The 12,825-nt window shown below is 36.4% G+C and overlaps 1 protein-coding gene across 1 annotated transcript; it reads right to left on the minus strand.

The window, feature by feature from the left end:
• Window positions 1-211: 211 nt before the first annotated feature.
• On the minus strand, window positions 212-7,523 carry LOC113040260 (Duffy receptor gamma form-like). The gene is made up of 9 exons (XM_026198603.1): window positions 7,389-7,523; window positions 5,807-6,128; window positions 4,832-5,170; window positions 3,514-3,819; window positions 3,042-3,191; window positions 2,880-2,908; window positions 939-2,553; window positions 754-800; window positions 212-666 (listed from the first exon to the last, which is right to left on the minus strand). The coding sequence occupies exons 2-7, from the start codon at window positions 5,871-5,873 to the stop codon at window positions 1,801-1,803; spliced, it is 1,644 nt and encodes a 547-aa protein (XP_026054388.1). The 5' UTR covers window positions 5,874-6,128; window positions 7,389-7,523; the 3' UTR covers window positions 212-666; window positions 754-800; window positions 939-1,800.
• Between the last annotated feature and the right edge of the window lie 5,302 nt (window positions 7,524-12,825).

The raw sequence follows: 12,825 nt of genomic DNA on the forward strand, positions 1-12,825 counted from the left end.
GACAGTGTTAATCGTCTATAGACCCTAAGTAAAATTTTTAACAACTCTTTAATGACCACAAAAAACTAAAAACGTGTTACTTTTTTTCATACTCAATACACACACTGTACAGGTATGAAAAAAGAGATCACTTACACTGATCTGACATTCCAAAAAGAAATGCACAGGCATTGGTAAGACAATGGAGCTAACGAGACGAGAGACGTGCAGATCCATCAGCAAGGCTTTATTTAAAGACATTGTCCACACAGGCAAGAGGCAGACAACGTATACAGAAGGCAAGACTGCAGCAATAAGCTGGAGCCTGTAGCGTGTTATGTAGACAGACACATTTTTTTTTGCAGTGTTTTGTTTGTAAAATATTATTTAAATACCTCTAATATTTACTTTGACTATTGACAGAAATTATAAATGTATATATATATATGAGAATGGTTACAAAATACATTAGGCCTTCATTAATACATACATGTGTGCACTTAGATACAAATGTTTCAGTTAAGTTAAGCTCAGTTATTTCGATAAACTCTAAAAGATTTCAGCAGTTATTAGTTAGTCAGATATGTTTTTATTGCCATCCGTCATGAACTCCTTCAAGTTAATTTCCACTAAGTAAAAGGCACCCTTTCCTTGGCTGATGCAAGGATAAAGATAGTGTTGATTAACCTGAGGGGAAAAAAAAAGAAAGATTAGCACAATTAACACTCTTCAACTGTTTAGAAAAGAAAAAAATTAAACTGGAGTCAAACATACTTTTCTTAAAGTCCAGGTGATTATTTCCATCACACAGTGATGACATTCTGCAATACAAACACAACAGGAAAACACAGTTAAGTGACATGAAATGACACTAAAATACAGCACAGCCCAACATGCATAAAAAGAATAAAACACAAGAAATGTAAGAAAACAGATATTATGAAGAAGGGACCATTCACCTTACTCGCCCCACAGCTCTCCATCTCCCTCCTCAGCTGAAATGCAAGAACTTGGCAGCAAAATGTTTTTTCGACAAAATAAAAAGAACAACATTCCCTTTTGCACATTTCAACAATTAAGACATTCAGCGGTAGAAACAAGCATCCGAAAGCAACAAATAAATACCAAATGTAGAAGTTCTATCACTGAACACACATTTGTGAACTGTGATTAAAATACAATTCAGATGATAAGTAACAGTCACAAAATATACTATAAAACTATGTTATAAAAAAAAACTATATTATAAAAAACACATTTGGCATTTTGTAGCTGGATCTGTCCACTGTGTCTTTCAGTGCACTTCTGACACGTTTAGTTCCTGAGAGTTGAGGATAACAAGGATAACATTTACATCCACCCAAACAATCTGTTAGCAACTGGATCGATGGCTCAAATGGATGGCGAAACCTTCATGTAAACATGTTAAACAATCCAAAAGAGCTTGTTCTTGCTAAAAGACAGATCAGAGTAGTGTAGAACTGAAATGATCTGATCTAGAGGATCAAAAGATGGACTATCTTCTCAGTCGGATTCAGAAACAAAAAGTTTTTTTTTCTCAAGGCAAAAATTATTCTTGTGACAGCTCGAGTGACCCATCACAGATAATTTCAGAATTCATGTGAACCTTTTTTTTCCTGTGTTGTCAGAAGATCGTCATCACAGTTTGTTAAACTTCTACTGTACTGAATGGGACAAATAAAAATAAAAAATCATTCACAATGTCATTTCTATGACTTCACTTCAAAGAAAAAGGATATTGTGCTTAAAAATGGTTTGGACTAGAAACTTCATGCTGCTGGTGTTGATGCAGACTACTGATTACTGTGATATCTCAATAACCACAGTCTGATCAGTAGCTGACTCATTAGCCACAGTCTGATCAGTAGCTGACCCATTAGCCACCGTCTGATCAGTAGCTGACCCATTAGCCACCGTCTGATCAGTAGCTGACCCATTAGCCACAGTCTGATCAGTAGCTGACCCATTAGCCACCGTCTGATCAGTAGCTGACCCATTAGCCACCGTCTGATCAGTAGCTGACCCATTAGCCACCGTCTGATCAGTAGCTGACTCATTAGCCACAGTCTGATCAGTAGCTGACCCATTAGCCACAGTCTGATCAGTAGCTGACTCATTAGCCACAGTCTGATCAGTAGCTGACCCATTAGCCACAGTCTGATCAGTAGCTGACTCATTAGCCACAGTCTGATCAGTAGCTGACTCATTAGCCACAGTCTGATCAGTAGCTGACCCATTAGCCACAGTCTGATCAGTAGCTGACCCATTAGCCACAGTCTGATCAGTAGCTGACCCATTAGCCACAGTCTGATCAGTAGCTGACCCATTAGCCACAGTCTGATCAGTAGCTGACCCATTAGCCACCGTCTGATCAGTAGCTAACCCATTAGCCACAGTCTGATCAGTAGCTAACCCATTAGCCACCGTCTGATCAGTAGCTAACCCATTAGCCACAGTCTGATCAGTAGCTGACCCATTAGCCACCGTCTGATCAGTAGCTGACCCATTAGATTTTTCCTTAGTTAGAAGAAGATTTTCTGCTTCACCATTCTCCTGAAAGAAAGCAAACAGAACCACAGAAGGTGAAACTAATGATCAGGATTGATGATCCAGGTCCACAAACACAAAAAAAATTTCTTCATACATCTGATGTTTGCTCAATTTAAAGATCTGTGTTCTTCATTTTTGATGTTAAACCACACAAGTGTGGTTCTCTCTTAAGTAAGTTAATTATTATGTTATGAATGTATATCAATTATTCTGAATGCAAGTACATATTTTCACACACAAAACTTAAACAGATAAACATTATGGAATAATCTCACAGATGAGAGCTGTTGTAAAATCAGTTTTTTTTTTGGTTGTGCTTAGTACCTTACCTCATCACGATTGTCCTTCACTGTGGTGTCTGCTTAAACAATAAAACAAAATCTTACTTCAGTAATTTGAAATAAAAAGACACTTCAAATTTGTATTGATTATTTTTGTAACAAAACATCTCATATTTACATTCTGTAAGATTAGCTGTATGAAATACTTGCCTTTTTGTTTTGTTTTTTTACTTCTCTTGCGGTGATAGTAAACCACACCTGTTACTGCAGCTATGAGAAGAATAACACCAACAACAGCACCAATAACAACTCCGCCATCACCAGTGGCATTTGTTCCTTCTCCAGCAGTTGAAGTTGGACCTGGATTTCGAACAGCCAAAGACAGACAGTCATTATTATCAGAGATCAACTGAAAATTGTGCTTTCAGTAATAAGTTGTCCTAATTAGAACCAAATGGATTTCAAAACAACATCAGCTAAATATGTGGCTTTCACAGGAAGATTTACCTATAAACAAAAATGTTTTTTTTTTCCTTATAATTAACAATGGATTTCAAAATTGTAAAATTTTGAAGATGACAGATGATCAACAATGAAACCATTTGGTAGGACAATTTTAGATTTTTTTTTTAAAAATTGCTCAAGGGAAAAGGCACTAAAAAAATAAATAAAGGATACTCACTAGCAACAGGAAAAGTGAAGTTCCTGCTGATGCTGACTCTGCTGCTGTTGATCTGTAGTTGATATTCTCCAGAGTCAGTGTTTGTGGTGTTCATGATGGTCAGAGATCCAGTCTGATTGTTCAGCTTCAGTCTGTCTCTGAATCTCTCTTTACACTCAACATCTGTACAGATCTCACTCTGATCTCCAGCGATGAGAATGTCATTAAAATGCCACGTCATCAGATCTTTTGGGTTTTTTATTACATCAGTATATAAAGTGACATTTCCTCCCTCTTTCATTTCATCTAGTTTAAGGGCAGAAACATCTGAAACAAACCAAAAGCTGCTTTAAGGAATTTTTTTTTTTTTTTTTTTTTTACAGGGGTGAAGGAACATAACATAGGAACATAACAGGGATAAAACATGCTTTCAGGACTTTCTTTCTGAAAATTAACATTTATCCACATTTTGTGCTATTAAACACATTTTACATCAAATCTCCTATAGTTTGGATTCATGGGCCTGTATTCTTAAATATTCTAAGAATCCTCTCAGAGAGCTCCTGATTTAAACATTTCTTAGCTTAAAAGTGATTCAAAAGTGATCTGAGAGCAACTCTGAGCGAGGAAAGACAAAAGACTTTTATCTTAGTGAGGAGGCGGGGCCGAGCCTGTTCCTGGCTATGACACGGTCTTTTGAAGACTGTGATTGGCTGATTGTCCAAGAAGATAATAAAAGAGCACTTTTAAGAGTAGGGTCTATTAGAAGTTTTCACTTCACTGAAATTACTGGGGTAATTTTTCCTGTTTTACCATACTCTCTCTCACTCACACACATATTATAAATGTACATATTCTTTTTTTTATTATTCTTTTTTTTTATATGCTGTCATACTTCTCATATTTTATAGAAAATGAACAGTGACACAATAAGGTTCTGAAAGTGACTCAATTTTGTGTGTGATCACTTTGTTTAAAGAAGGTGACAGACCCAAATCATCACTGCTGCAAAGTTGTATTTTTCCAGTTGCCAAATATGTTAATGTTGTTAATGCTGTGATTTACTTCCATTTCTGGTGCGATGACATTTTTGTGTGGTGTCAGAGATGTTGAGGTGTTTCTGGTTAGATCTGTCACAAACATGATCCCTGTATGATCTAATGTGTAGCGTGTTTTCTTTCATTCTTAGAGGATCCACACACATTTCTAAGAATTTTGTTACTAGGAGCAACTCTTAGCACTAAGATTTTTTATTAATACAGGCCCTGATTAACCATATGAAAACATGAATATGAATGACTAAACAAATGAAGACTGGTTTTTAAACATAATGACTCACCATGGACGCCAAAATGGAAGGTTGTGTCAACCTCGCCACTGTTTTTACTGCTGATCCTTAGTTCATAAACTCCAGCATCTGTGGTTGTGATGTTCATGAAGGTCAGAGATCCAGTCTGATTGTCCAGCTTCAGTCTGTCTCTGAATCTCTCAGTACCTTCATTACACTGAACATCTGTACAGATCTTCCTGAGATTTCCAGTGATTTCAGCGATACGTGTGTTATTGAAATACCATCTAATTCTGTTTTGTTGGTTTGTTTTAACACCAGTGTGGAAAGTGACAGAATCTCCCTCCATCAAAAACACTGACACTCCATCTTTACCATCACTGAAAAAACCTGAAAAAAACACAAACGGTTCATTAGGTTTTATAATACACAGTTTTGCCAATAATAAACAATATTGCTTATAAAATGTTTATTATGTACTTGTTCTATTTTCCACCAGATTAAGGTACAATGTCATGTTGTTCTACAAAATTCTGTTTTGTTTACTCCTACCGTTCGAGTCTCCTCCATAAATAACATGTTTTCATTTATATTTTTACTCATTTGGCAGAAGCGTCCAGTGCGATCACTTTCACAAAACCATTATTACCTTTTAATATAATTACAGGAATAACCAACATGGCAAGAGATAGGTCACCCATGGTTTTTTATTGGCATACACAATTCCTAAAGATGATTTAGAAATGACAGAAATAGAGAATTTCTATGGAAATGTTGGTGATGTTCGGTATGCAGTGTGCATAAAGTTTTAATATTTCATTTCCATTGTAACTTTAACACAATACACAACACTGTCAAGCTAATGGGGACAGTGTGTGTGTGTGGTGGTTGGGGGGTGGGGGGAATGGGGGGTTGCAAAGGCAATTATTTTTGTTATTTTAATCATTCAATCATGTATTTTTTTAACATTCCCCCTCAAATTGTGTGATTTACTGTAGAAGACTTGATTTACTACGTAAAACTCACCATGAACGGTAACCCTGAAGGTCTTATCCCTGTTTTTTTTCATTGCTGACATGATAAACTCCAGCATCTGTTGTTCTGGTGTTCCTGATTGTCAGAGATCCAGTCTGATGATCCAGCTTCAGTCTGTCTCTGAATCTCTCATCACCATCTTTACACTGAACATCTGTACAGATCTTACTGAGATCTCCAGTGATTTGAGCGATGCGAGTGTCATTGAAATACCATTTAATTATGTCTTGTCGATTCATTTTTACATCAGTTTGTAGAGTGACTGATTCTCCCTCCTTCACTGGCACTTCATCTGCAGCAACACCAGACACACCTGAAGAAGAAACAAACAGACAACCATAAGCAAATAAAAATTAAACAAGGATTTTATAAAGATGATAATGATTACAGGTAAATTAATATGTACATGTTCATAATGTAACACATACAAACAAACAACATAAGTACATCGCTGACTTCCACATTCACTCATCAGAAAAAACATATAGATGATCTACAACAACTTGAACATATGAACATATGCAGTTTCTTTTCCATCATGAAAACTGTAAACTTTTTGTACTGTCCTTAACATTAATCAGATAACAGATATTTGGAAATAGTTCTCAAGACAAAATAACATAACACAAAGGAATAGTTAGAAAATAGAATGGAAACATTTCCAAGCCTGATACTTAATAATGTTGTTGTCTGGATAATCAATGGAGATTGATTTGTAATAGTTGCTCATAAAGCCCACTGTTTGTCTTATGTAGAGGTTGACCTTCTTGAGCACCACTCTATGCATTCTTTCAATCAGTGGCATCAGTGTGATCCCTCTTTTTTTATTACATTTTGCATTTTTGCAAAGGATTTTGTAAATTTGTGATCTCTATCCCTATCTGTATATTCACGCAGTCAACAATTTTCGATTTCAACTTCATAATGAATATTAGCCTTTCTGAACATTAAAGTTGAACAGTGATTTTTTTTTTTTTTTTTTTTTTTACTGTTCTACCATGTCCCAAATTACAATGAGGTGCTTTTCTACAGAATGTTTTTTTAAATGTGACTATATTTTAATCTCCCACGAAAATAATGTTTAAATTTACATTTGTATTCGTTTTAAATAAGCTTTTATCTAAAATCGACTGACATTGCATTCAAAAACATTTACTCGCGCTATGCCAGAATACTTTTTTTCTTTCAAGTTTTTAAACCAAATCGCATGACCTAAGCATTCGCAGGGACCTTTTCTGTTCTATAGACTGTTTCAAAGGTAACAATATCCTATTATAACCTATTACTTATTTTCGATCACGCCACCGGAAACCGGGCCTTAGTCCTAGTCTAGAGTTTATCAAATAAATGACACGCATAGTCAAGCAAAAGCACACACTCCAAAATACAAAATGTTAAATGTAGCCTATTTCTGTCAAATAAACAACTACAAGAGCCTACATCTGACAGCTTCTGTTTTGTCCCACAGAGCACGCTGCCATGTTTTGACTGAAACGTGATTCATTTAAGCTTTCAAGCTTTGTTAGATAACGTTACCGAAAGTGAAACCCCGTAGTATACACAAATGACTTACTGTGGTAGAGTAAACAGCACCACAATAAGCGCAAAATGAAGCGACTAATCATTTTTACACAGATTTTTTATATGAAAAAGCGAGGTTATTCTGCTTCTTTAATGGTGCGTCTATCCCGGTGTTGCTGCTCCCGTGAATGCACTTCCTATTTCCTCCTTCACAGAGCCTGCATAACTTCGCACTCGCAGTAGTGATGGGAAGTTCGATTCTTTTCCGCGAACCGGTTCTTTCGGACGGTTCGATTCAATAAACCGGTTGAAAAAACCGGTTCATCGGTTCTTTCACGCTCGACGTAATGACGTCATTGGCGATGACGTAATGGCGTCACGTCTATCAAACATTCAAATATATAAAGTCAGTAATCATAACTTTAGTCAGTTAAAACTTCATAATCATGAAAGGTTTACATTTGAGTTTTGCAACAACACCTAAATACAGTAACAGCAATAATGTGCATATGAGGATTTAAGTCTTCAAGATATAAAGTAAATAAATTAGGTGTCATCAGCGCAGACACCATAATCCACTTACTAAACATAATCCATTGCGATGTATTTGTTATTAAATGAACTTACGTTTCGCCAGATTGCCCTTCATCCAAGCCCTCGAAATACCCGCGCTCATAATATTACTAGTACAGAATCAGAATCAATCACCAAAAGAATCCCTTCGGTTCAGACATGCTGTGAGTCAGTTGGCTTCACGCTGAATCGCGCATGCGCAGTATCATCAGTTCATCGGTTCTCAATTCGGACGCGTCCGACAGAAACGATTCTCGGTTGAGTGTACTGATGATCCGAAAACCGATGCAACCGGTTCTTGATTCGAGAACGAGAATCGCTCTAACCGGCACGTGCTGCAGTTCAGTGTCATCAGCTGCTCTACTCGTGTTCATGTTCTGTTTACTACAAACTCAATTTGTGAATGTCATCATTAACTATAAATACAGTACAGATATCTCATAAATCATCCCTTATTCCTATATAAGAGTCTTTAGAGTCTTAATTATTGTCCAACTTCGAAAACCCATTTGGCCTATACATATACAATATACAGATTGGAAACATTAATCTAAAAAAAATAATAATAAAAAAATCAAAATAAAATATAGTTATTTTATCACACTTTCCTATGTTTAACAAAATACTTACAAAATTACACGCATGCGCAATATCATCAGTTCATCGGTTCTCAATTCGGACGCGTCCGACAGAAACGATTCTCGGTTGAGTGTACTGATGATCCGAAAACCGAAGCAACGGTTCTTGACTCGAGAACGAGAACTGCTCCAGCAGTGGGCGTGTTCGTTCATTATCTGGCTCGGCTCGGTGTTCATCTTCAGTTCGGTCTTCACAGCATTTCATTCAGTGTACTGTTTGAGTAAATGGATTACCCCGGGATATTGGTTTATTCTGACTCAGAGGGAGTGTCAGTCATGTTAAAAAAGTTAACAGCTTAAGTAATTTGTGGATTTATGCTTATTGGAGACGTGAACCGTTTCAAACGATTCAGTTCGATTTGGTGAACTGGTTCAACCGGTTCACTAAGAAGAACCGGTTAAATTGAACGATTCGTTCACGAATCGGCCATCACTAACTCGCAGTGTTGCCAAATCCGTGGTTTTCCCGCGGTAGTTTAGTAGCAATTGTTTAAAACCATATATTTAAACAATGGTAGGCTACATCACGATAAAAATAAATGAATCACTTTTTTAAAAATACAATAGTAGCTAATACAGTACAACAGAAATGTAATAACCATAAAACAATAAAATATAGGATCTTAGAAACAAACAAACAACAAATTAAGTCAATACAAGTGCAATTTTGAAAACCAAGCAAAACTATTTACAAATTCTCCGTAATATAGGTCTACTGACTCAGTTAATGCACAAGGGGCAATTCTATTCTTTATTCACTGGTGGGTTGCCAACTACTGGTGTTACCACCTGTCACATCATTCACAGTTCTATGTATGTGAAGTAGTCAAGATGTAATCGTTCCTGAACCTGTTTTGTTTTGCCTTGTTGCAGACATGGCAAACACACATCAGACAGATGCATGGCTTGTTTAAAATAATGTGTGAACAATTCTAATCAAAAACAAATTCACACAATACTTCTTCAATTTTTTTTTATTTTTTTTTTCTCATTTATTAGTATTATTTATTATATACAGGTGCATATTCATATAATTAGAATATCATCAAAAAGTTGATTTATTTCACTAATTCCATTCAAAAGTGAAACTTGTATATTATATTAATTCGTTACACACAGACTGATACATTTCAAATGTTTATTTCTTTTAATTTTGATGATTATAACTGACTACTAAGGAAAATCCCAAATATATATTAAACAGCATCAATGTTCTCAGGCTTGTTTCTAGGATTTGAAATAAGTAATTGGACTAATATATTTATAGGTCATGATGAGAAGATAAAGCTGAAGTAATCAATGCCATTGGACAGCATTTCAAAGACAGTGATGCTGGTCTAAGGCTGGAAAGCTCTGGGACACTTGAGGAGACTGGCTGCACAAGACAGCAGCAGCAACTTTCTCCTGCACACCCACTGAAGCTAAGCAGGGTTGAGTCGGGTCAGTACCTGGATGGGAGATGTCCTGAGAAAATCAGGTTGCTACTGTGAGGCCACCAGAGGGAGCTCTTTCTGTGCTCTCAGTAGCTAATAAACCATACTGTAAAAAAAAATGCTGTGTATTTATTATGAACCACAGAGTCTTTGTCTAAAAGAATGGGGTATGAAATAGTATCTACATTACCTGCACCCACCCACCAAATCATTGCAAGTAGTTACTGTAGTTCAACATAACAAGTGACATAATAGTTTGAGTTCTTACAACCTTCATGGAATCACATATTATAGTGTATTTTTTATTTTTTATGTGCAACATAGCCTACTATTCTGAGACAAAAAGCTTTAAGGTCAAACAAACTCTGAATATATTGAAAGTGAAAGTAACATCACATACTCAGAATTAAACCTATCCAAAGTGCACACACACAGCAGCGGGCATCATTTATGCGGCAGCACCCTGCGAGTAGTTGGGGGTTCAGTGCCTTCGGCCTAAGTCGTGGTAATTATTGCCAGCCCGAGACTCAAACCCACAACCTTATGGTTAGGAGTCAAACTCTCTAACCACCAGGCCACAACTTGCCATGTGTTTTTGAATCAGTAATGAGTTTGACCCTTTCAGTAAAGATCACTAAGCTGAAAATAGTTCCAATAGCATTGAATTGGTTAAAAAAATTAACACTTAGCTTTAGGTATAGAGTTAAAGTTTTTGGACATGTATGTGCAACATAATGAACACCACACATCCCACATCCTTCACTGCCTCTTCCTCAAACCTTTTTTTTTTTTTAAAGGTCGAGTCATTCGTGTTTTTTTGAAGCATTGATTGTGTTTACAGTGTGCAATATAACATGTGTTCATGTTTCGCATGTAAAAAAACTGTATTTTTCACACAATTCACATATCTTTATACCACTGTTTTCACTGTCATAAAAACGGGCTGATGACTTCCTTGTTCTATAAAGTCCCTCCTTCAGAAATACGTAACGAGTTCTGATTGGGCCAGCGGTTCCTGTGTTGTGATTCGACAGCAGCTGAGTGCAGGCTGCCCTCCTGGAAACGTGATTGGACTAGTTTTGAGAAGCAAGTGGGCAGAATTTGTTTTGAAAACCTGGCAAACCTGATCTGAACACACGTGCTGGAGAGTTTATAATCACAGGAGCGTTTTTACTGACGAGATGCGCATGAAAATCGTATTGGATTTTTTTGCACAGCCCCTACCATCTAGTTAACAAAGCTAAACAGCTTTGCCCTTTGTGTAATAAGTTACAGAAACTGTTAAACGCACCAACTTAAATAATAAAATACACTTACCGGTTGTGGTCCATAAACAACACCTTCACCAGACAAAGAGGGAACTGCTCAATCTTTCAAGAATAATCTTTGTGCGAATCCGGCATTAAACTGATTGAAATTGAGAAAGTTGTCCTCAGCAAGCTGTCCTCAGCAAAATGTGCTGCACATTGTTTTACATGTGGATTATAATTTTCGGGAACCGAGTTAAACATAAATTGTAACCATTAATCTCCAAGTACAGCATCCCTGGGAAGCCCAAACAAAGATGATTGGACTCCGAGATGAAAATAACAGCGTTTGAACGACATGGCGACAAACACAAACGCAACTCTTCCTCTTGTCTGTCGGAGTGCAACAAGGCCACGCCCCCCTGTTTGTGAATTCATGTGGGCGGAGGTTAGTCAAAAAACTGTTTTAGTGACGTCATTACTGCAGGAACTAGAGGGATGTAGTCCAAACGGGTCGTTCGTTTTTAGGCGAATTCTGTTAAATCAAATATCTCGCTTGGCATTGAACTTTGAGCTTTATAATTTTACAGATATTATTTATACTCTAACAACAACATTACACACTAACTAAAGTTTAAAACATGGGATAACGAAGAACATGACCTTTAAAGTAAACTCTGCTTTACTGAACAAGTTGCGCTTTTTTTCCTAATACATTCAGCTAAAATGACAATTTTCTTAGTTCAAAAAATCTAGCTTATGCTTTAGGGAGCCCTTTTACATTGTAAGGTTACAATTAACAACTTAACCCAAAATTAAATTAAATTACTGTTTATTTTAAATATAATAATCAACACAACTTAAATTTGAATGCAGACATGTAAATTACACATATATATACTATGCTTTCTCATCTTGGTGTGTTGTTACCGTAGACTTATGCAGGACAGGAAGAAGCCCCTCTCCTAAGATCTAAACACATACGCTCTCAATGCCCAATCTCATGCACAAGATGTGTGGAGGCCCAAAAGATCAAAACACATTTCTTAAGAAAACCAACCGCAGCAGGTTTCAGTTTGATTCAGAGGCTGAGCTGTGAGTGTCTGTCTATATTTTAGTAAGACTGGTCTTGTGAGATGGGAGGATGTTATACACTGCAAAAATGGTAACGTGCAACACTGTTACCATAAAGAGATATTTCCACTCGATTTAACCCAGAATAATTAATTTTGTTGGTGTAAATCAATGTAGGTTGGTTCAGTGATGTTAAATAACATGTTGAGCTTGAATAAAACTAGTTTATTACATATATGCTACAACCATTTCTATCTGACCATAGTTCATCTAAAACACATATTCTACTAATTTTAGCTTTTTAACACAGTCAGACAACTATCTTAAAAAAAAAAAAAAAAAAAGTCTGTAAAGGTAAAAAATTAAGAATTTATTTAACTAAAAGAAAGAGCCGAAGTTTAAGAACATTTATGTAAATATATAAAAAAAAACAAGCATTCAATGTGTATGTGTGTGTGTGTGTGTGTGTGTGTGTGAACTAGAAGGGTTAAATCGAGGAAGGATTCACTCATCGCTCGCTGTGT

The sequence above is a fragment of the Carassius auratus genome, chromosome 22, assembly GCF_003368295.1.
Source record: "Carassius auratus strain Wakin chromosome 22, ASM336829v1, whole genome shotgun sequence".
Lineage (NCBI taxonomy): Eukaryota > Metazoa > Chordata > Actinopteri > Cypriniformes > Cyprinidae > Carassius > Carassius auratus.

Coding starts and splice junctions, on each gene's coding strand:
- LOC113040260 (XM_026198603.1), bottom strand. CDS start 5,873: ATGCTGGAGTTTATCATGTCAGCAATGAAAAAAAACAGGGATAAGACC. Junction 5,171..5,806: donor CTTCAGGGTTACCGTTCATG/GTGAGTTTTACG, acceptor TGTTTTTTTCAG/GTTTTTTCAGTGATGGTAAA. Junction 2,909..3,041: donor TAAAAAAACAAAACAAAAAG/GCAAGTATTTCA, acceptor TTGTTTAAGCAG/ACACCACAGTGAAGGACAAT.